We start from the raw sequence: 25668 nt of genomic DNA, 5'->3' as shown, positions 1-25668 counted from the left end.
ATCACTAATAATGTTGATGAGTTTTTTTTATATATTTATGTGCTAGTTTATACTTAATTTGTTTTCTTTAGGGTAAGGACGTGACACTCACACGTCGAACTTAACAAGTTTTTCTTCGTTGCGAACTTAACAAGTTCTTCTTCGTTGCCAACTTAACAAGTTCTTCTTCGTTGCGAACTTAACAAGTTCTTGTTGCCAACTTAACAAGTTCTTCTTCGTTGCGAACTTAACAAGTTCTTCTTAGTTGCGAACTTGACAAGTTCTTCTTCATTGCAAACTTAACAACTTCTTTTTCCAAGGAAGAAAAACTTGTTAAATTTGCAACGTCAGGCCGCATTAATTTTTCATGCTCGAAGTTCTTCTTCATTGCGAACATGACAAGTTCTTCTTCGTTGCGAACTTATGAAGTTCTTCTTCATTGCAAACTTAACAACTTCTTCCAAGCAAGAAGAACTTGTTAAGTTCGCAACGTCAGGCTGCATTAATTTTTCATGCTCGAAGTTCTTCTTCGTTGCGAACATGACAAGTTCTTCTTCGTTGCGAACTTATGAAGTTCTTCTTCGTTGCGAACTTAACAACTTCGTCTTCCAAGCAAGAAGAACTTGTTAAGTTTGCAACGTCAGGCTGCATTAATTTTTCAGATTTGAAAGAAGATTAGAAGAAATCTGGTTTTGATTCCCTTGCCTACTTTAGGACACTTCTGTAAAATGGGACGCACATGTACATGTCAGACACTTGAATGAGCTGCTGTTTGAGAAGTGAATGTGACACATCACTAATAATGTTGATGAGTAAAAAAAGAACAATTACAGACCAAACTAAGGTACACCACCACCTTGAATGACCTTGTGCGTCATGTGGTCGGGCGTACGCAGAGAAGTGGATTTTATGGAAGTGTCCTTTAGTCAATCTGAAACATGTCTGCATCCTTGGGGCCCCCCCCCCCCTTTTAGACGAAACTTGAGTCTTGCCCGTGAAATTTTGCTTGCAGAAAATTGAGTCTTGCCTTGGACTAGTCTTGGCCCAAGACGTCGGTGATCAAGAGCGATAGTTGCATTGTTGTGTAGCGCCCTTGAATAATTGGTGTTTTACTTTCTCGTACTAATGTCTTGGTCATTTCGTAGCAATGGGGGCGGGGCATGATCACCACAGGTATAGCGCGTATGTTGACAACCGTGCATGATGCATTGAACCTTTTCTCGACCGCTGATTGGTTCCCTAGGAAAGCAATGATGCTTGATCACGTACCGCTTATGTTTACGACCGTTGGACGAGCCATTGAACTTTTTCTCGATCGCTGATTGGTTCCCTAGGAAAGCGATGATGCTTGATCACGTACTGCACGGTAGCACGTATGTTTACAACTGTTGGGCGAGCCATTGAACCTTTTCTCGATCGCTGATTGGTTCCCTAGGAAAGCGATGATGCTTGATCACGTACCGCACTTTAGCACGTATGTTTACAACCGTCGGGCGAGCCATTGAACCTTTTCTCGATCGCTGATTGGTTCCCTAGGAAAGCGATGATGCTTGATCACGTACCGCACTTAAGCACGTATGTTTACAACCGTCGGGCGAGCCATTGAACCTTTTCTCGATCGCTGATTGGTTCCCTAGGAAAGCGATGATGCTTGATCACGTACCGCACTTTAGCACGTATGTTTACAACCGTCGGGCGAGCCATTGAACCTTTTCTCGATCGCTGATTGGTTCCCTAGGAAAGCAATGATGCTTGATCACGTACCGCTTATGTTTACGACCGTTGGACGAGCCATTGAACCTTTTCTCGATCGCTGATTGGTTCCCTAGGAAAGCGATGATGCTTGATCACGTACCGCACTTTAGCACGTATGTTTACAACCGTCGGGCGAGCCATTGAACCTTTTCTCGATCGCTGATTGGTTCCCTAGGAAAGCCCTGATGCTTGAACACGTACCGCATGACACCTATGTTTACAACCGTCGGGCGAGCCATTGAACCTTTTCTCGATCGCTGATTGGTTCCCTAGGAAAGCAATGATGCTTGATCACGTACCGCTTATGTTTACGACCGTTGGACGAGCCATTGAACCTTTTCTCGATCGCTGATTGGTTTCCTAGGAAAGCGATGATGCTTGATCACGTACCGCACGGTAGCACGTATGTTTACAACTGTTGGGCGAGCCATTGAACCTTTTCTCGATCGCTGATTGGTTCCCTAGGAAAGCGATGATGCTTGATCACGTACCGCACTTTAGCACGTATGTTTACAACCGTCGGGCGAGCCATTGAACCTTTTCTCGATCGCTGATTGGTTCCCTAGGAAAGCGATGATGCTTGATCACGTACCGCACTTTAGCACGTATGTTTACAACCGTCGGGCGAGCCATTGAACCTTTTCTCGATCGCTGATTGGTTCCCTAGGAAAGCGATGATGCTTGATCACGTACCGCACTTTAGCACGTATGTTTACAACCGTCGGGCGAGCCATTGAACCTTTTCTCGATCGCTGATTGGTTCCCTAGGAAAGCGATGATGCTTGATCACGTACCGCACGGTAGCACGTATGTTTACAACCGTCGGGCGAGCCATTGAACCTTTTCTCGATCGCTGATTGGTTCCCTAGGAAAGCGATGATGCTTGATCACGTACTGCACTTTAGCACGTATGTTTACAACCGTCGGGCGAGCCATTGAACCTTTTCTCGACCGCTGATTGGTTCCCTAGGAAAGCCCTGATGCTTGATCACGTACCGCGTGACGCGTATGTTTACAACCGTCGGCTGAGCCATTGAAGTTTTTCTCGATCGCTGATTGGTTCCCTAGGAAAGCCCTGATGCTTGAACACGTACCGCATGACACCTATGTTTACAACCGTCGGCTGAGCCATTGAACTTTTTCTCGATCGCTGATTGGTTCCCTAGGAAAGCCCTGATGCTTGAACACGTACCGCATGACACCTATGTTTACAACCGTCGGCTGAGCCATTGAATTTTTTCTCGATCGCTGATTGGTTCCCTAGGAAAGCCTCGGGAGAAAAGAAAGAAAAAGTTAAACCGCTGAAACGAAATGGCCAAGACGTTAGTGCCAGTAGGCCCGCTGGTCTAATTGTTGTGTCGCTAGAGGGCGCACTATGCACCTACCACTTGGTAGTCTTGGGCCAAGACTAGCCTTGGACTGAAATTTGTATTCACATCATTTTTTACACTAATAGAATGCAGTTCTTTCAGAACCATTAAAATAAATTCCCCTTTTGCAAAGAAGGGATTGCAATTCTTCCTCTTTGGTAAACTGATCACCAAAACTTTTCAGTATTTTGAAAATTACCAAAATAGTGTTTCTCTGGACAACACACACTTAGTACCTCCCACCTTTTTTTTTGGCCGGAAGAGATTTTCAAACTTGAGCAATTTAGAAGAGATCAGATTGAAATCACGCTTAATTTAATGCAATATATTGATTCTGTACGAAATGCGTCTCCTTTTTCTCTCAGCAGTTCAAAATGTCTCTAATATTGAACATTGTTTTGATACACAAGATTGACAAAATATCAATCGGTGTTTTTGTGGAATATTGTGATGTATCATGAATACCAAAGAGAGTCAGTTTTGTACAGTTCAAGTAAGTTGATATGATGTTTCAGTTAAACTTTTTTTTTCTTCAGTTTTCCAGTATTTACAAATGTTGATTGCTTCGAGATGTGTAGTAAAACTAGCCTCACGTGGCCCGGCTTTTGATTCCCGGCGCCGGTGATATGTGAGTAGAGTTGTGCGTTGATTCTCTCTTGCGCCACGAGGGTTTTTGCCGGGCTCTCCGGTTTTCCTCCCTCCGCAAAAAGCAAACACTTTCGATCTCTGGCTGTGCTCCGTGGTCAGGCATGGGTGGTATGACGGTTGGCCTAAGGTGTCTTTACATGCCTTCAGCTCGACCACCTTGTAGCTGCGTCATTCCTGATTCAGCTTCTGCTGCGAGTACTGAGGACGATTAGTCCTCCACAGTTTATTTATTGATTGATTGCAGTATTCTGAACAACTGGCCTGAGTTCCTCCGGCAATGAAGTTAAATGTACATAGTTAACATACTGGGCAATTCCACGGTAACGGAAGGACGTTTTCACTCGTTATACAAAATTTCAAATGTGTGTATCACAGACACTGTTCATAGTTACAGCAAACAAATGTCACAATTGTATTGCTATAATGCTACTTTCATTTTCCACACTTTTGGGGGGCATGAATGCCTCCTGTTTATGAATTATGAATATTAATGAGGTCGGTAACGGAAGGACGGTAAAACGGACAAGGGTTTTCCAACTTACTCGCATTTTGCGTAAACTCTGTGAATTTTATGCCATTTATGGGGCAATTATATTTTAAAGGTAGGAAATGGAATCCCTGAAGCCTTATCTATACTATACCACCTTTCATTTGACTTCAGGTGTTTCGGTAATATAATTACAACGTTTTAAGCAGATTATAATTTGGTAACGGAAGGACAAAAGGTTTACTCAATTATAGCATGAACAAAATGTGAATTTACACTAATTATACAAGTGAAACAAATTGCTGAAATGTGTAACTGAATGTGAAATCAACAATATGCAGACCTGGCATAAATAATCATACCCAAGAAACTATTTAGATAAAGATAGAAGCCTGCTAATTAATGATAACAAAAGAAAAACGAAAACAACCCAAAACACATAATTCACGAACACAGGACTACTACAGAAATAGACTTCAAACCCATCACCTCAATCCTTAAAAGTTTAAATGCACAGTATTTGAGCACTTGAGTATATTGGTTACATGTTCACCAACAACTTTTAATAATAATACCGGTAGGTTCAGTGGTTTACCTAAAGGGTGGGGGGGGGGGGGGGGGGGGCGACCAGCCTACATGTACATTTAAGGTAAAAACATCTACCGGTAGAACTGATGGCTTCAGTTAGGTGTTGTTTTTAATTGAACTCTAAAATCAATGTTTGAAATCAAATTACAATGATTTAGAGTAGTAACAATTAATTTATAAACATCCAAACTGAAATTGTTAACTTGGGCATAATTTGTCAAAGATTGCACCTCACATGTCTTACACATGTAAAATGAATGAAAGTGCCCCAAAGTACTGGTACTTTCTGCCATCTCATTTTTGAATTAATTTGCTTCTGGAATGGCTTCACAGAATTTGTATCTTTCTCTATTGTCCGTGAATGCTGATGGCAGCAACTTTATGATTTGATTTTCTGCAACAACTCCATACATGTACATGTACAAGTACTGGTACATTGGCATATATGTACATGTACATGTACATTGTACATGTTGTACATGCCTGTGCCTTCCTTTGTAATAAATGAATGTCCTTTCAATGCTCATTATACATGCATGTATTTGCAGTGATTTTCATTTTTCAAACATGAGCGCAAATGTTGTAACATTTGATAAAAATACGATTTGTCCTTCCGTTACCGTCCTTCCGTTACCAATTTGGTAACGGAAGGACGTGATTTAATTAATTGTAATTAAAAAACAAGAAGTACAGCAGTGTCAGTTATAATGTCATATTGAAGGCCTACCTAACCTTGCTTTGCACAATAACTTTCAATGCATTCATACTGCAAGTTTTAAAAATAAATTAAAAATATGTATTTTTTCGGTAACGGAAGGACATTTTCGAAGGCTGAAATATTAGAAGTCACTGAAGCGAAACAAATTACGCAAAATGTTAAAAACAAGTTTTAGTCGGTTTTTCAAGACCAATACTTTCTCATGACAGAAACTGATAGCATTAGTACATATTTGTGTGTGTGTATTGGTAGAATACTTTCATATCACTATTAATCACATTTTAAGGATTAAAACAGGATTATTACATAATCCTATTTTTTGGTACCGAAGTGTATAAAAAATAACATTCCGACTTCAAATCTTGAAAATATAGACTTTTAGCTTTCATTTGATGCCAAATTTGTTTAAGTCACATGTATTTGAATTGTTTGGTGTCATGTCCACTTTGGTGTGGAATTGCCCTACTGTTATTATTTCACTGCGAGAGGATTTTGTGGAAAATTGTTTCAGAATCCTGCAACACAATACCATGGGCCTATAGTGGATGAACTGTTCACAACTTGTCCAGGATATCTGTCTCGTGACACAATCCCAAACTCAGCATTCAGGACGCGATTCTCATTCTGCAAGTTGTCGCCCATTCATGGATTCGCCCAGTTGCAAACCATCTTCACATTACAATGCATAGGGGCGGATTCACGGAAATTTAAAAAAATGTGCCACTTGGCACATCTTTGGAAGTGACCTTCTTTTGCTGTTGTCTTGAAAATGACAGCACGCCAGAAGGAAAAATTTCACATGGGTGTTTATTTGTAATTACTGTATTAAATCGAGTAAGCTTTTTCCCTCAATAACTTTTTGGATAGCTGCAAAATGGTCTGATCCACCTTTAAAGAGGTTGTGGAATGCTCGAAGACATTTCCGTCATTTTTCGGGTATATGTAGCCTAAGGTGTGATAAAATAAAAACGACTATTGTTTCTGTCATAAAATGAGTACAAAAGGTACTTTTGAGAGCTGTTTTTCAAGTCCTGTCATGCCTGTTTCGACCCGAACGTGCAATTTGTGTAAAAGTCGTCGTTGCGGGCAGCAAACAAAAAACAGTAAATCGTGACGTAATAAACAGGACTCCCGATGCAGAATAGCATAAACGAGTCCTGTTTATTACGTCATGATTTACTGTGTTTTGTTTGCTGCCCGCAACGACGACTTTTACACAAATTGCACGTTCGGGTCGAAACAGGACCTGAAAAATAGCTCTCAAAAGTACCCTTTGTACTCATTTCATGACAGAAACAATAGTCGTTTTTATTTCATCACACCTTAGGCTACATATACCCTAAAAATGACGGAAATGTCTTCGAGCATTCCACAACCTCTTTAAATAAATGACAAGTACACTGAGCAATGCATTGCAACCGTATTTTTGTTGAAAAGCCTGTTTTGTGTGTGGCTCGGGCATGCAGTAATCTGTGTCGAAAATCAGGTCTATACAAATTATGTATGTGATAAATGATCGTGTGCCATGTCTGTTTTAATTTAATCATGATGCCTTGTGTTGCATTAACGTCATTTGTTTAATTTGTAAATGTCAGCATACATGCACAACAGAACCTGTGCATTCTGCAGCCATCTTGTATTTGTTTTTGTTTTGGTGTCAAGACAAAGATTACACACGAGGCATTCATGTGCAACAAAATTAAAGGGAATATACAACATTTGCAAACATCAACAAATAAAACTACCAAGTTTTTACGAAAAACCTTACTAGGATGTTGGTAAATGACAGTCTAAGGCATCCTGTACAATTATGGCACATGGTGTCAAGTCATTGTCAAGAAACTTGTATTTTTGTATACATTTCCAATGGTGGTCGTCCGATCACCGTTGGAAAAACCTAACTATTTTTCAACTACTGCTCCAACTTTACACTTTTTTCAGTCCAAATTTTGTTTGCTATTGGTTACATGTTCATGAACGGGTGCAGGCCAGCTAGACTGGTTCCCTTACCTTACAATTTTCCGACAACTATAAATTGATCCATTTTATCTTTAGTGGAGTCAGGGAACCAGACTACTTAAACATTTTTTGTTTTTCTTGGTTTTTCAAGCATTTTCGAAACACAAAACTTCAAAACATGTCAGTTAAACAATATTTGATCTAGGCCTATTATACTAACCCCTCAAATAGTTCATTACTGAAAATTGCAGCAAAAGCCAATGATGTACATTCCCTTTAAGCACCTTATTAGAGAATGATGCAGTGCACTGGCCACTTTTCGTTGTGGAAACTTGTCCACAGTGCTCATCGGTGTATCATGATCACCTCGGGAGGCTATAGTTTTACTACACCGCTGGAAGCAGTCAATATTTGTATACTGTTCCATAGTGGCCAACTGTTGTTGGCCTAATCTGTTTACTCAATAATTGCCAATCTACTTGTCGGCCTAATCTGTGTACTCAATAGATGACAATCTACCTCAGGCATTTAAAAGTCACTTATTAAAAATGCGCCTAGTGCGCCCCACCTATGTATGTCGGGGCGTTGTCACTTAAATTTTGCCTGAGGGGTGGGGATTTTGTCACTTCAAAAGTGGGTGGGGCAGCCGGGGGGAGGGGGGGGGAAATAATTGATAGGCGCATAACTAGCCCATCATTGATTTTTTAATGGTGTCCGAACTCCGAAAGCACAAATTGCGGATGCAGTCTGTTATTTTGAGCCACGAAGACCCGAGCAGTGAAACCAATGTTCCTAGTGAATTGGGCGGAGCGCTTTCAAGTTGGCTAAATTACAGGGTAACAAGAAACGATTTTGTGAGTTTTTGTAAAAACAAATTACTTGGTAGTTTAAAATATCTGTATTAAAATAGTATTATGATATATATAGCCAAATGAACTCCATGATATCAATTGACAATATTGTATGTTGCAATGGTTCCACAGTTTTTTTGGTAATATAAGTGTTTGTAATTCTAAAACTTGCAATGTGGTATGGTAGACGTATCAGTGCCCGTTGGGTCACATGATCATTAATGGTGCATGCATTGTGGTCGGCCAATATCCGAAAATGAAATTACCCACCTTTATTGGTAGCATATGTAAGTTATCTTTAAATTAAATAAATTTGTGACAGTGCTCCCACAAAACCCAGACTAAGTTGGCAATATTTGTTTAGGTTTAGGCATTTTCAAATTCCTGAGGTTTTCAGCTTCAAAATGATGTATGATCTTCGTAGATACCGTGACCCTGTCATCCCTGGGAGAAGGATGAAGTGATAAAAGCCTGAAAACCCGATTACATGTATGGGGAAAACACGCCTATTGAAAAGTTTTTGTTTTTGCATGCATTTCTTCACACATTTCTATTTTCATTAAATCTACCCCAAAACACACTTCTGCTTGATGGATTATATTTATATTTTTGGAGGTTGAAACTTTAGCCTATAGGCTAGTTCCTCTTTTCACATGCCCTTTGTGCGAAAACAACTTCTTCAACTATGTCAGGGTTTCGTAGGAGCAGAGTCTTATTGGCATATTATGCATTCTTATTAGTACATGGAGGATGTAAAAAAAAAGACTCGTATTGGACATGTACAAACTTTAGAAGGGAGCTTTTCATGAGAAATATTGCAGGTTTTTTTTTAATATGCCGAGCAGTATTATAATTAATGTAGGAAATGCTTCCAACAAACTTTGTCCAATCACTAGCTTGAAAGTATTGATAATATTGCAATTGAAATTGTACAAGAATCGTAGGGCCTAATAAAATATCTGTACTTCAGCAGTGTGCTGTGGACCACTTACTGCTTGGTGTGTGTGTGGTTTTTTGGTCTTGAAGATTGTTCATCAAAAAAAAACTAGTTTAAGTTAGACAGTCTCTTTAAACCAACTCTCACTATTATGTTTGGCTCCTGTCGTATCTTGATATTTCATTCAATCAATCAATCAATCAATCAATCAACATTTATTTCCATAATGCCAAAAAGAAAACAAGACAATGTAACAAAATAAATTAATAAGTAATATAATTAAAGTAATATTATTCAAAATATACATGGAAATGTCTAAGCAAGAAAGGACCATAAAAAGGCAATTATGGGGGCATCTTCCGAAGCCGGGGGCTTATATGGCGTTGCCTTGACAAAACAAAACCGAAATGACAACTTGACAAATACAGAGACATACAAACAATCGGACAAACGCATATATAATACACATTGGATTAAAACATACTGGATATCATTATATATGGATGCAACAAAAACGATAATGCGATAATCACATTTTCGTGCAACTACATGCAGTCAAAATCAAAACTATACAAATACGTTCAGGTAAACACAAGAAAGTAAACAAAAACGAATTGATCACGAAACAAAAAGAACAAACAAGTAGGCAGCCAAATCAATATGTTCTTACGAAAGATAAACAAGATGAACAATCAAATGGCGAAAAAGAATTACACAAAAAAAATAAACTGGTAAGAGACATTCAAGCAATAGTGAACATATAAACATGCCACTAAAAAAAAAAAAATAGACATGAAAACAGTATACCTTAAAGAACAACGAGCATATCACATAAAATAATTATTGCAAGGGGACTATAGAAGTAGTATAATAGAAGAAGGAAAGAAATAATTGTAAGTAGGAGGGAGACTATGATACGTAACGGGAGATGAGATATTCTTTGTACCCTGATTTGAATCCGCCCACAGAAGACTTTGTTCTCAAGGCTGTATCTAAGCTGTTCCAAAGACGAGGGCCATGGAAACGAAGAGTGTTCATTACAACACATTGCCAAGTTATGTACTGTTTCAACAATTAATCTGTTGGGTTGTTGGTACACGTGTTCATCCCAATATGAACAGGATTAAGAAGGTTGCGTTCCCAGACTCAGGCAAACCTTATTTTTATCTTTAGATTTTGTGTTTCGAATATGAGGAACAAGGAAACTTTTTCCCCCGAAATATTGAAGGCGATTTTTGTAAGTTTTCCTTCACAAGTTCTCATTCATTCATGGAGGTGGGAAAATGTCCATGTTTCATTGTACTCAACGCCACGGGTATTCATCAGTTCGTAGAATAGTAAATGATCAGTGGTAGACAGCCGAGTTTTGTGATCCTTTTATTGAAATAGATATAACGTATTAAAAACTTAAATAAGAAAGGTGAAGGTTTCTTAAATCTCATGTAAATCTGGGTGACTTTGCAAAAATGTAGTAATAGCTTCGTTTGTTTTTTTCTCGATAAAAATCCTTCCACTAAATTTCAGTATTATGTCAATATATTGAGAAAAAAACACAGTATCTACGTATTTGTCAGCAAAACATTATATACAGTGTCTTGTGTATTTACACCAAAATTATAAAACTCATAAATTCATAATGTTATTATCTTGTGTCATTACGATCTGTGTAAATACGCAAAGTAACACATTGAATTTCAAATCATCAAAATATAACAATCGATGACAAAGTAGTTTTCGAAACAATGGAAAAAAATGTTGCAACCTGACGCCACTTTTTTCTTCATATATCATCTCAATGAAGGTCAGTCATTGCAATACTGATGATGAGACATGAATCTGGGACTAAGAAACATTTCCAATTTTGTTAAGAAATACTTTAAAACAATTCTTGACTCTCCATAGACTTTGTATACAACCACTGAAGTGGCGTCAGGTTGCAACATTTTTTTCCCGAAACAGTTATTACGAAAGATACCAATGCACAATAAGGCATTTGTAGAAAAAGGCACATTAAGAACTTTTTACCATATACCAAACGCCCCAACCCAACATTGTTACTTTTAAGTTCCCACTGTTCTCCTTTATAGCTGTTCTAGCCCAAAGACGGGCCCATCCGTTGTCATATCAACCACGTAAAACAAATCTCTTCTTTTGACGATATAACGTCTACTTCCTTGTTTGTACATTTTGATACATCCTTAACCTCAAAATATGTCTGAATAAATACGTTGATGTAACTTCCGTAATTCATACGATTATTTGAAAGAAGGAACAACTAAATTCTTTCACCTTACTGGAGTTGCTATAGTTTGTGTTATCAAATAAAATCACATGAAATCATGAATAATGATTACAGATCATTTTATCATATCACCGTAAGAAACCATTATGCATGTGACTGAAGTTCGCTCGTTCAGAACCGTTAAGGGCCCATGACGTAACGAATGATTCACACCACTCTGGTTATGGTTGCAGACCAATAAATAAACTGCCATAGACCCCAATGATAAATGCCCCCACTTCAAAAATTCAGGAAAAATACTAACAACTCTCCAAGATATTCGAAACACACAGTAAATTTAAGCTAATTTCATCATCTTTCATATTCTTTTCAGTTTTCGGGGGTTAACTGATGACTTTTAGGAGAAATTTCCATCCGAAGATGTTAACCCTATAAAATGGTCCTAAAGCCCATCGCCATTTTGAAAAACGACGCCTACACTCCATTGCAAAATAGAGCGCTGTTAGGGCTCCAATTTCATCCAAATTGCACAGAACTACAGGCTCACAGTCCTGTGCACGATAGTTCAAATTTTTACTGCACACCATAATGGATAGGAACCTTATATATATTCGTGAGGCTTGAACAAATTGACAGATACTGCAAACACCAGTGTTACAGCTTTGAAAAATGGACGTACCCAAGCCTATTTTTCCAATTTCAAAGAAAAATACTGAACATATCAAAACGATTTTTTTAGCATATAGTTGCATCATTATAAGGGAACCAAACCCTGAAAGTTGCATGAAGATACGGTCTTTCAAACGGGGGAAATTGATTTTCAAAGAATTCGGCCGCGAACATCAACATGTCTGTGTGCATGTTATTTCATTCGAAATAAAATATTACGTAACCTTTAGAGTCGGCCTTCGCAACCACATGGCTGTACGATATCAAATCAAAACGATTATTGTGTAGAGTCTACGTGTACATGATCTATATCCTCTGCTCTATTTTGTTCTTTCCCCCTTTTACAATCAAGAACATACCTCAAAACAATATCGAATGCGTTCATGCCCTTTCGCATAAAATAGTGAACAATAACTGTCAATGACTGTTCAATGATTTGAAAGTCTTAAGGTATGAATTTCAATTTCTATTAGACCAGATTATTATTAAGTGTGGGTGACTTAGATGCATTTTGATAGATATTATTAGCAAATTCAGCTTGGATACTCAGGTTCAGCCTACTTCTTTACTAGCATGATTAATATACAGGTATTGATAAAGTCCTTCCTGAACAATTCGATTTCTGCTTTGCTGACAACACTTTTTTGATGGGTCATGGTGCAGTGCCTCGTGTGGGGATGACCTTAAAATTAGTTTCTTTATCTCAACTTACCCAGCGTGTCATTCATTGTTCACGATATCGGCGTACAATACCTCTTCCTCGTTGTTAATGATGCTGGATCCCGCGTCCTCTCTACCACCTCTCCGTGGCAGATCCAAGTCGGCGTAGATAAGTCCCTCGACGTTCTTCTGTCTCGGGTCATCAACCGTTGTCTCCTCGTCGCGGTCATCCACCAGCTCTGGAGCGGCTTGGGAGGTCGAACGCAACCGTGCTTTGGAGATGTGATACGGTACAACGTTGGGCGGCTTGACACCGGTGGATGGTTGGGCGTTCTGCGTCTCGCGTTTCTCGTCCTGCGTTGTGCGTCCCGCACCGGGGTACGGCTTTACAGCACTGATTGACTTTTTGGGCTCCGGTTGATTTCGGCCGCCATCTTTTGGAACCTTGGATGATTCTTGCTTCGATTCCTTGGGCTGTTTCGCCGCCTGTCCACAAACTTTCTGGGAAGAATCTTTAGCGTGGACTGCGCCTAGTGTCTTAGATTTGACGAACCGTTTATCGGGGGTGGCGTACAGAAGCTCAGTACTATTCCCACCAAGTTGACTCTTCTTTTTGCTAGCTTCTGCTGACGTGAGTCCAGTGTTCGGTTTAGCTGCATCTTTTCTCTGAGGTTTGTTGACTTCACCTCGATCTTGTTCGGCGTCTGATTGCTGAGTGCAGTCCGACGCTCCTTCCACAGTTGTGAATGGTTTGGACATCTCAATCAATAATGTGTCTGGAGATTTCGGTTGTAAACTTGCAGAAGTAACATCAACATTCAGTTGTGTCTCTGCGGTGCCATTTTCGTCTGAGCGTGTTCTGCTATCTTGAATTTTAAGTGCCTGGCCGGTCGGGCGGGTGTCTGGTTTGCCGCGGCCTTTGAAGAGTAGGAAGTACAGGACGAACGTGATGACGAGTAGTAAGACAACAGCGGCACCGATCCCTCCTATTAAGATTGCGGACGAGCTGTCTGATTGAGAGGGTTTGGGTCGACTGGTCGTCAGGGGGATTTGGGGCTTTGTTCCATCTGAAGGAGGACCTTCATTATCTCTCAGGGATGCCTCAGTCGGTGATGGCGCGACAACATTCCCGTCCTGTGGACTTTGTAGAGTTGGCGTTATTGCCTCAGATGTTGGTGATTCGGTAGTTAGTGCAGTCGACGTTAGTTCCTTTCTTGGGTCAACTATCAGCAAGGCAGCTTTTCGCTGCCTCGTTATTGAGGTTGATCTCCTGATCACCTCGCATGCAATCATACTGCCATTTTGTGCCATCTGTAACGGCGTGATGGTGAGATTACCCCCGTTGTTGGAGAGTTGAAAGTTGTCGGAGTTTGGTATTTTCTTCAATCTGCCGTTCATGGCATGTACGAACCAAGCGAACGAGTCATTCAGATGAAGGTCCGCTGCGTATGCGCAGAGGAAAGAAGCTTCTTGGCCTTCTTCCCGCCGATGCCGAAATGGTTGGACCTCCGTGTTTACCGGTTGCACTACGGTGAGTGTTGCATACGGGGTATAATAAGACCCTATGGGGTCGATGTATGAATAGGTTTTACACCGGTAGACTCCACCATCGCTTTGTTGAACATTTCTCATCTGTAAAATCCAAGCTTGACCATCTGATGAGACCACTTCGTAGTTTGAATATTGTGACCTGCAAGTAGAGAGAGTCTCCTCCGCTGAATCGCGCTTACGCAGCCAGTGAAGAACGTGTTTGTAATTTGGATGATGATGTTGCTGAACACACACCCTGACATCACTTAGTTTACAACTTAATGTCACATTGTCTCCCACTACGGCCAGAGTATTTTCTGGGTTCCTCGTGTAACTAATTCCCGTACCTCCTCCACACATCAACGCCATAAGTAAAGTTCTAAGCCAAAACATTGCGGCTGGTGAGGACCCAAACACGTATAACACTATGCGGTGACTTAGAATCTGTGCACTTTTCACTCCAAACGTAGTACCTACTTTCGCGGATTTAACCGGAGCTCAATCAGTATAAAGTTGTCACTCAAGAGGCAAAGCTGGAGATGACAGCAGATTTTATATACGCTTCTTAATATGATTTAATAACGCTATTAAGCACGATACAGGACAAAGCAGCAAACTCGCATCTCAGCGACTGCAGTCAGAATGACTCACTCTTTATGATCAGACACCAGTGTTTTTGTTTTTTTTACTTTTTCCTGCTCTTTTCGTATTACTTCCTTTAAATATTTTCATACAACGACTTCCCTGTAAAACCTCGTTGTTTACACGACATGGTTAGTATATACGTACAATATCTAACTTTCAATATGAATCTCTTTGCGTTTTCATTTAAAAAATACATCTAACTATGGTTGAAACGGATATCATTAGATATACGACTGAACATGCATTCTGCACATAGAGGCCAGCACAATCAAAGGTCATTAGTGTACGTGTTTGTACACCAGTTTTGTACGCTTTTAAAATTCTGTGAGTTTCTTACTGTTTGGCGTTATTTCTTTGTTTATAAAAGAACTAGAAACTGAGGGTGAAAAAATTAATATTCCCAAGTATGTATTGCCGTTTCAACACAATTCAATTCTTCCAGCTGCGTCTGTGGACACGGCTTTCTCGCCACCTTTCTCGACTTTTTTAAAGACTATATAGTGCTGCTGGCCTGTTCTAAACGGCTGGAGGAGCGTCCATTCTCCATCGGCTTCAGTTTACCAGTACGCCGTCATGTAGCCTCGTCCCCTGTCGCAACTGAATCTTTCCTCCGTTGGTATTTAGCAAATCCATGTACATAGGCGTAGCCAGCAAGGAGGGGAGGGGGGGGGGGGGGGTAAGGGGGGGGGGGGGTAAGGGGGTATTTACCCTTCCCCCCAATATTTTGTAAAGACTGCCCTTTTCCATTGAAATACCTTTTTTCAACCAGCGCTTAACCCCCCCCCCCCAATATTTGTAAAGAGTGTCCTTCTTTTGTTAACAAGTGCCCTTTTTTCTGAACAAGTTCCCTTTTGGAAAACAAGTAGTGCCTTTTTCTTTGTGCCAGCGGCCTTGACTAGTGCCTTCTTTTTTTAATGTCGCCCATGTATCGCCCTGAAAAGCGCCATTGTCCGTTAGTGGGCATACTCGTCGGATTTGAATAGCACCCCCATCGAATAGATGGTCATGGGCGTTGCGAGGGGGGGGGCAAGGGGGGGGGCGCGCTTGCCCCACCCCCGGAAAAGAAAAAAAAAAGAAAAAAAAAGAAAAGAAAAAAAGAGGCGCGAAGTCATAGTGGTGTAAATTTAATGAGTTGGGGGGGGGCAAAATGTCCCTGCCCCCCTCTAAAACTGAGAAATCGAGAAAATGTTGAGAAATACAGGATTTTTTTGGGAAAAATATATTTTGCCCCCCTCTAGAAAAAATCCCGGCGACGCCCATGTAGATGGTATCAACACCCCCCCCCCCCTATTTGACGATGTGCAAGTGCCCTTTTCAAATAAAAAAAAAATACCCCCTAATAAAAATGACCTTGCTACGTCCCTGATGTACGTACATATACATGTAGTAATCTCCAAAGAAGTTTGTGCTCCCATATGATACTCGGGGAATGCAGGACAAACAGGGAAAGTGGGATCGGGTAGGACAGTCGATTGGGGGATGGGTGGAACGGACGGCGGTTGAGGTGTAGACGGTCCAGCTCATATTCGGGAAGATACTAGGTTCGCGCCAGTCTGCCCGGGATGTCTTGATCGGTGACTGTCCCGTCAACGTCTAAATTAATCAGGAGATTACCCCCTACTTTACGAATTTGTAGCAACTACATGTAGTAACTGGTTAGTTGGCTGAATGAAAATTTTGTTGTGGATCCCCCACTTGCCCCCCCCCCCTTAAACGCTGGTTCTCTGCCCTCCCCTCCCTACCCTGAAAAATCCTGCCTACGCCACTGATCAAAAGTTAAGGCCTATGACATAATATCTTGAAAATATACCGACTTTTGTCTAGATAAGAACGAGTGATTAAATCTGTGCACGGTTTTTATGCATGTGCATGGAGGTACACCTGTGGGTTTTTTTTTAGGTAAAATTTTCCTTCTCGTCAGAAAATCGTGTAACTGCCGGCAAAAGTGGACCATCAACATCATCATCCAGTTAGATCTAGATTTAACAGCACCCCGAAACATTCCCAAGTCATGTATGAGTACTGTTTAATACTTTGAGTAATTTTAAGTCACAGTTTTGCCCTTATTTGTGTGGTAATGTCGTACGACTCAGATTCAGATTTTGTGGCTTTAACGACGCATGGGACCCCACTAATTTTGTTTGTTTGTTTGTTTTACTATGTTAAGTAATTGTTTTTAATAAGTACAAACTCTATAATATATACATGTCTATATTCAAAGCTGGCACGCCCAATACCGATGGCGCAATAACCGTAAAATCTGTTCCGATTCCGGTCCCAGAGATCTTGGGTTCGAATATTTTTGAGAGTATGGGGGCGCTACGCCATTTGAGGGAATAACAGTTGATGTAGCTGAGGTATACGGAAAAAGTTCATGGTATGATTGACAAACGTTTTAGGTATCTTGCCAAAAACGTCTTTAAGGGCACGGGATCTAGTCACACATTACGTACACATATTCACGGATGAAAACTATCAACACACTGTGGCAACATGTAGATTTTGTTTTCATATCTATAAGAATTCAGAATAAATTTATTATAAACAAAAAAGTATCGATAGCAATATTATCGCTGATATTTGATTGAAAAATACCATGCATTGTTACTTCTTTTGACATGTAAATTACCTAATACAAAAAGTTACAACACATTGTGAAATTTAAGACTACTCGAGACTTTTCAAATTTCGAACGTTAATGCAAACAGTCCGAACTGAATACTTCAAAATCCCGAATCTTGGTCAAACTCGATTCTTGATTTTATGAGATAATTAAATTCATAATAACGTGGGACATAGATTCATGAAGGATAAAAAAAACTATGTTTTCCCCGTATTGACTGCATGTGTTTCAAAGCCAAAAGTTTGCAATAATAATAATTATGAGGTTTTTAAATACTCTCTAAAAAAGTAAGGTAAAAAACACTGTTGGGTGATGCTATCTGTCCAACATTGCTATGAAGTTACCTCACTGTTGGTTAATTCGGGTAAAACTTGACCAACCATTGGGAAGAATTTGCCTCAGAGTGTCGGCAGTTGATATGTTGACCAACATTGGGGGGGGGGGGACACACATTTGCCCAACTTTTTTTATAGTGAGTACACTGTAGTAAATGATACCAAAAATGGAGTTATTCATGCGCAATTAATGATTAAGGGCTTAATTCATATAAGTTATGCATAATTATTGTGGGCAAGCTAATTACATGTATAATGTTCCCACATACTAAAAACGTATTTGAATCCAAGAATTTACAACTCGCTAACGATTCTAAATATTAGAATACCATAATCAGAGAACATAATTCAGCTGTGCTTAAAAAAAAGGCAAGAGCGCATGAGAAGTGCCCCAGAAGGTTTCTCAGTTCTTGAGAGAATTTTGTTTTTATCCTGGTAATTCTTATTCTCCGCTAAACCCTTTGCAGCGGAGCTCGCCCAGGGTCAGCCAGGATTTCTCCTTGGTGCCGCCCGTGTCGCCCAGGTAGACCATGCGGACCGGCAGGTAGCGCTTGTCCGTCAGGAAGCCCGAGTCCTCGGACCAGAACTTGTTGTTGGAGTCGCAGTTGCACTTGAAATGGGAGTTGACGCAAGACCCTGCATGGTTAACGCGGGAAGGGAAAGATTGGATTGGATTGGATCAATTGGATTCCGGGTTTTGTAGATATTGTCTCTGGTGTATTATGGAGCCAGTAACGTCAATGGGATGAGTGAAACAACACCCACAAAACAGGTCGTAGTGTTTCATTGGCGATTGATACAGTATTATAATTTGATTTTGGTATACCATGTATGTCCAAGGATCGCCACAGTGATTGGCTGCCTTGAGAGAAATAAATGCATAATTCATGAGGCATGTGTTGCATACTCAGACTTATGATGGACATAGATAACTGGAATCGGTGAGACATGCTTAAAGGCATCATTTGCATTATTTTATCCCTAGCAAATTATTTTCAAAAAGGTTATTTTCGTTAAACATCGTACTGGCACTCCATACCGCGTAAAATCATTCCGTTTGGCTTGCTGTCATTCAGAAGAAATCAAGAAATGTAGGCCATTTCCAACGATCAGTCAGTCGAGTGTTCGTTGGAAAAAACGAGTCAAATCGTGTTTCGTGATGAAAAGGTTGTGCATGGTTTTGCACTGTTTTCTCGAATTATAGTGTAATATCCAACAAACCGTACAACTCAAACAAGAAAGAGGGTTGCAAGGTTTTGTTGAACATCCGGAACCCAACTCACCGAGTTGTTTACCAAATAAAATGTACAAAGCAGAAAATACACAAAAACACTTAGCGAAACCTACAACGTACTTGCTAAACAAAAAAATAGGTTACCATTCAAAACCAGTTATTCGTTTTTGATAGCTGGTTACTGATTCTTGACTGGTTTCTACTGAGCACAAAAAAAATTATCCGCTTTAGCAGCTAATAACTCTTTTCTGTCTTACCGTCTAGATCGCAAGCACACTGGCCACTGTCCGGGGAGGAAGGCACACCGCCCCAGCTCATCATACGGGTGCCGTCACGGGCTATCCACCAGCCGTAGTCGCGGTGGCCTCGCCGCAACTGGGCCCGGAACAGGACCGCTCCCATACACACAATCTGAAAAAATTATGATCATACAGCAAATATAGCTGTCAATAAAAATACAGAATCTGCCAATTAACATGTTCTTTGAGCTATAATTTACTAAAACAAGTTGAAGGTTAACAACTTGCCCGCTATTCCAAGTTCAGTAAAACATTCAGTTAACTCATGATGAAATCTGAACCGTCTCTGCGATCAAGGTACCTGTGATTTTACCAGGGTTTCAAAGATGTAATCGCAGTAATATATCTTGCCCAAGAACACAAGGACTTCTTGCTGGGATTAGAAATCCTCTTTCGGAACATTCTGCCAACGACACACAATAAACTACAGAAATGACTACGAGTTTTTATTATTATTATTAAGTTCTGGTAATGAAACCAAGGATTTCTCAAAAGCCCCATAGGCACTGTAGCTCGCAAGCCTGAAGAAACCTGTGGAGAAAAGACATTGAGAAGAAATTACAGATTTAGAGGTGGGAGAAAACCCCCAGATGAATATTCTGGGGAAACCCACAGAATCAGGTAGGGACTGAAAACCCAATCCACATGTTGGCCCTGGCGGGATTCAAACCCGGGTCACAGCGATGGAAGGCGAGGGAAGTACCGCTACGCCAACCTGACTCCCCAAGTCATCTGCATCCCTTTGTAAGGGGTGTTTTGGCTCACCTTGATGTACTGTTCACAGCTAGCCGAGGCCTGTGTCAGTGCTTCCAGCTGCTCGAAGTCGGCGTTGGTGTAGCGGATCTGCAGCTGGAACGAACCGGGCTGCTCGTAGCCCGACACAAAGACCGGCTCGGTCTCGTAGTTGTGCCCGACTATCGTCACGCCTGCGGCAAGAGTATCGAGAGGACATTCATAATCACAATTGATATCGTTCAAGTCCACTTTTGTCTGAGGTATTGGCTGCTACAATATACCGGTTTGGCTGGGATATGTGTGGCCGGCACGTTGTTTGTTTTGCCAAGATAATACATGGGTCAGTGGCAGTTAGGCTGCGCATTGGGTAATGCCAGTTTGGCCTGGAAAATGCCGGTTAAGCCGGCACGGTGCACGTTTGGCCTGGCCAATGCCGGTTTGAACGGGCTGAGACCGTTCGGCCGGCAACATTCCGGTTTGACTAGCACAGTACTGATTTGGAAGGCACGTTGCCCGTTTGACCGAGACAATGCCGGTTTGACCTGGCCGAGACCGGTTTGGCCGGTGTCATATGAAAATCGGACTCGTATGAAAATCGGACTCTTTTTTCCTTTAATTGGTTAAACCCTCTCACGTGACCGGTCCCTCTCTTCATTATCTATGCATGAGCATGCGCAATACCACCAATGAGTCCGTATTTCATAAAACCTAAATTCATGCTACACCGGCACAGCAACGATTTGGAAGGCACAAGTCAGTTTGGCTGCCATTGTCTCGGTTTGGTCGAGACAACGCTGGTTTGGGCTGCACGGTACTGCTTTTGTTGGCACTGTACCTGTTTGGCTGAGACAGTGTCGGTTCAACCGGACCAATGCCAGTTTGGAAAGGTAGATGCCTATTATTTTGGCCGGTATAGTCGGCACAGAAAGGTTGGGTCGAGACAATGCCGGTTTGGACGAGACAATGACGGTTTGATTGGAACAGAACCGGTTTGATTGGGACAGAACCAGTTTGATGGGAACAGAACCGGTTTAATGTGAACAGAACCGGTTTGATTGGAACAGAACCGGTTTGATGAGAACAGAACCGGTTTGATTGGAACAGAACCGTTTTGAAGGGAACAGAAGCGGTTTGATTGGAACAGAAGCGGTTTGATTGGAACAGTACAGGTTTTGATGAGAACAAAACCGGTTGGATTGGAACAGAACCGGTTTGATGGGAACAGAACCGGTTTGATTGGAACAGAACCGGTTTGATTGGAGCAGAACCGGTTGGATGAGAGCAGAACCGGTTTGACCGGCACGGTATGGCTCCTCGGACATAGTGACGGTTCGGAAGGCACGGTTCCGGTTCAGTTAACGCCCACTCCGGGTTCACGCAAAACATACTCACCTTCACCCCTGGACAGCTCACAGCGCACGTTGAACTCCGGCACGGTGCGTAGTCCCTGGCCGTCGGGGTCGATCACATACTCGTTGTCGTTCCGGTAGCCCATCCGGTAGATCTCGTCGCAGGTTCGCGCGATCTGGCCGACAGGGGGCGGGGAGGGCACGGGCTTGTCAGGTATGTTCCCCGGTCGGTTCCCGATGTTGTTAGGGCCTTCATCTTTAAAAGAGGATGGCAATTTTAATGAGAGTTAAGCAATTAGGACCAAAAAGTGACCTCTTCCCAAGTATGAATAGATAAGTTGCCGTCTACAAGTCATGACTCTTAAAGGTATATCATTTGCTGTTCATGCATTTTGTTTCCAAGAATTACACTACTCACAATCCAAAGAAGAATGTTCAAAACTTTACCTGTTGAAATTTCATCTCGGTGGATATTACACAAGTTGAGAAAACAGTGGAAAATCATGCACGACATTAGGTCACGACAGACGATTTCGTTATAATATACCTATTCCCCCCCCCAAAGATATGTCAACTGACTGATCGTTGGGAATCACCTACATGTTTCAGATCAACCCAGTTTGCAGCAATTAACTCATTTTCATGTTCCACTTTTAGAGAGGAACAAAAATAATTCCTCTCTTTTGTAAAATATATCAGACAAAAACACAAGCGTTGTCGGTTGATTTGAGAGCTTGGCTAAATCATTTTTGAGGTTGCTAATTGCTATTGACGGCATGCGACAGGCGAGCAGGAAGTTCCGGTTGAGAAAATCTTGGCTAGAATACTAGCTTCGATGTTAATTGATGGGACAGGTGTTCAATGGCGTAGCTACAGGATCCAACTTACAGGTGGCACTTGATATAGAGAGCTTCATTTTCTGGGACACTGAGTGGACTTAAAAAAAACCAATTTATTTTATCTTCACGTGTAGGCCTACTGAGAAATTGACACCAACCGCTTGAATTGGAGTCACAAAATGCAGATCCAACTGTAATTGCCAAAACGGTAAACATGAGTCTTTTTTAATAGATGGCATAACCGGTTTAATTAGCTTGACTGTATTCAACTAAAATTACAAACGTCCCTGAAAACCGAGGCGAGCAAATCATTAAATACAGCTTAAAACATATATTGTTACCTGTGATGCCCGTGAAGGGACAAAACCGGTCGTAATTGTTTGCGACGTCGTGAATTTATTTACGACTGGACGTGAGTATTTTGGCGACGTCGTGAATATTTTTAAAAACAAGATTCATTGAAGGGTGCATGCGGACGGTTTTGTACGGTTCATTGTATTTCAAAGTAATTGAGAGAAAGTTGATATGTTTTGTAATGAGTGATCCATTCTCCAGATGTGTTTGAACAGTTAAGTCTTCAATGTGTGTCTTTGCAGTTTATAAATTCTGCATGTTTAAAAATATAGTCAACAAAACCCGATAATGTCAGTGTAGCGAACAAAATTTAATATAAAATCAACTTGTGCATTTCGACATAAAGCAAAACAGACCAAAGTTCACGAAACTAAACCAACTATAAATATCAATATTGGGTTTTGCCCTTCACCGACGTATAAGCACTGTATACTCTGTTTACCTCCCGAGTGAAATTTGGAAAAACTCACTCGGGTGGGACTCGAACCCACGACCTCCTGCTTTCTAGTGCAGACGTCTTACCACTCGACCACTGAGCTTGCGGGATCGGTTGGCTGGTTCGAGTCTGATTCGAATCCGATGTGCTACATGAACAAATGGAATTTTAAACGCTTTTATGATCTCTAGGCAACACATCTGCTAAATCACTACCCGCCATATCCCTCCTCAGTCCCTCCTCATTTCTCCTCGCACCCCTAAAAAACAAAAATAAAAAACAAATGCTGGCTTCTGATTGGTTGAGAGGGCTGAAAAGGGGGCGGGACACTACCTATACAGCCGTGCAGCACTACTTGCAAGGAATATCCACGATTTTGAGGTTGATGAGGATTTTTTTAACGGATATTCCAAAGACGAACCACATGCATCACCCAAATAGAGGACTACATATGGGAACCTCAAAACAGGTATAGCCTCTTTTCCCCCCCCGATACTTTTAAATGCGCAAGATGCATATAGTATGCCTTTTCTACTTTCTCCCTAATAAATTTTTCTTTTGTTTAATTGTAAATTTTTTGGCGATCAAATTTAAAGTAAATGAGAAATTGATTATAGAATCATTAAGTACGGTTGATCTTTTTGTGCGTTATAGAGGCTCAAAAGCAACCCGAATAAAAAAAACCTTTGCAGAGGGCTGAAATGCCCAAAACATACAAAGAGTAAGTTTTTGTTGAAATAACACAAAGGAATAAAATTTTCGTTGGGTCTTATGCCAAAATTTTGCTTTTATTCCAAAAGTAACCTACGGAAATTATCATCAAGAAACTTCCTTGCAGATCTTACTGGTGCTAAACACCCCGTGAAATTACTCTGTCCGGCTTGCTGTCATTTTAGAAGAAATCCAGAAATGTAGGTGATTCCCAACGATCAGATTTGTGGAGAAAAAGAGTGATATGGACGAAATCTTGTTTAGCAATCACGTGGTTGTTCAAGTGGTTCTTCACTGTTTTCTTGAAAAGTAGTAATATCCAACGAGCTGAAACTTCAACAGGTTAGGTTTTGAGCATTCTTTTTTTTTGGTTTTTGAGTGGTGTCATCATGGGAAACGACTAGAATGCAAGAAAAAGCAAATTATTATCTGCACTCATTACAGTGATGATCTCAGGGAGTCAACCCCCCAAGCTATATAGGGCAAGGTCATTACACAACTTCCGCCTCAATCATCGAGTACATAAAATCATTTAATGCTTTTCGTGTAATCCAGCTGTCAGTAGGACTAACACCCAGACTCCAGGCGATGAGCTACGGAGACAGGTGAACGAATTTGACTCATCGTCCAAACAACAGGGATGAACGTTTGGAACACTTCCAACATTTTAAAAACAATATTCAATTTGCCCAGATTAGGTTCTCGTCCAAAGAGTATTTTCGAAGTAAAAGCTGTAAGGAATTTCAGAAGTTTTCTTCCACAAATAATCGTTTAATTTCCTTACTTGTCGAAGATTGAGAATGTAGGATCTTTGTTCGTAATTTTTTTTCTGTGTGTTTTGAAATGTGATTTGAAACTTTGCATTGCTGTTCTCTACCCAACATCTTCTTCAAATTTTGAAATTTAAGGGGTCAACATTTTCAAAATTATTATTCGACAAGAAAGTTGTCGGACAATAGGGAATGTAGCCTATAATAAAGGATCTTTTCCCGACAATTTTAATATTTGGTTTGAAATGTGATTTGAAACTTTTGCACTGCGGAGACCACGATTACCTTTTAGCAATCGAATTATCGGGGAAAAAATGTTTAGCTTGCCCCTTTGTGTTTAACACAAAAATGTTTTTGGATGTATGTATTTTTGGTCTAGATTTACATCACACAAAAATATTCGACACGAATAAGTTGTACATTTTGGAGCACAGTTTGGAGTAAATCTTAATTATTCGTCTTAAAATGTGAGTTGTAACACTGCATGTCCCCTCGCTCGGGATTCTGGAGAAAATAAAGTTGAACTTCATATTGTTTTCAAAACCTGTCGAGTGCACCCTCTTCAGAAAATGACTACCCAAGTCCCCCTCCTAATGTAATGACCGAGCCCTTGTGAATACCCCCTATAGCTCTTCGGAAAATCGACTATATCCAAGTACTCTCCCCCCCCCCCCCCCCCGAAAATGACCAATCCAAATGAATGCCTCTTCAGAAATTGACAACCCAAAGTGACCCCTTCCCCCCGAAAATGACAAAAACCAAGCGATTTCCCCCTTCAGATCATGATTATACCCATGTATACCCTGAAATCAACATCAGGTTTTGCCCTTCATGATATAAACACTGTAGCCTATACTCAGTGTGTTACCTCCCGAGTGAAAGTTGGAAAAATCACTCGAGTGGGACTCGAACCCATGACTTTACGCTATCTATCTAGTGCAGACG

At 40.8% G+C, this 25668-nt stretch overlaps 1 protein-coding gene across 1 annotated transcript in view; it reads right to left on the bottom strand.

Moving 5' to 3' along the window:
• Nucleotides 1-17253: 17253 nt before the first annotated feature.
• Nucleotides 17254-25668, bottom strand: part of LOC119733997 (neurexin-4-like) — an 11534-nt gene continuing 3119 nt past the window's right edge. Inside the window, exons 3-6 of the mRNA XM_038207379.1 lie at nucleotides 21657-21869; nucleotides 20295-20455; nucleotides 19488-19641; nucleotides 17254-18632 (exon numbers count right to left, since the gene is read on the bottom strand). Of these exons, the coding sequence (XP_038063307.1) occupies nucleotides 18439-18632; nucleotides 19488-19641; nucleotides 20295-20455; nucleotides 21657-21869 (722 nt within the window). The 3' untranslated portion in view covers nucleotides 17254-18438. The remainder of the gene's footprint in view (nucleotides 18633-19487; nucleotides 19642-20294; nucleotides 20456-21656; nucleotides 21870-25668) is intronic.

The sequence above is a fragment of the Patiria miniata genome, unplaced genomic scaffold (genome assembly GCF_015706575.1).
Source record: "Patiria miniata isolate m_02_andy unplaced genomic scaffold, ASM1570657v1 HiC_scaffold_26, whole genome shotgun sequence".
NCBI lineage: Eukaryota > Metazoa > Echinodermata > Asteroidea > Valvatida > Asterinidae > Patiria > Patiria miniata.
This window is presented reverse-complemented; position numbering and strand designations above follow the sequence as displayed.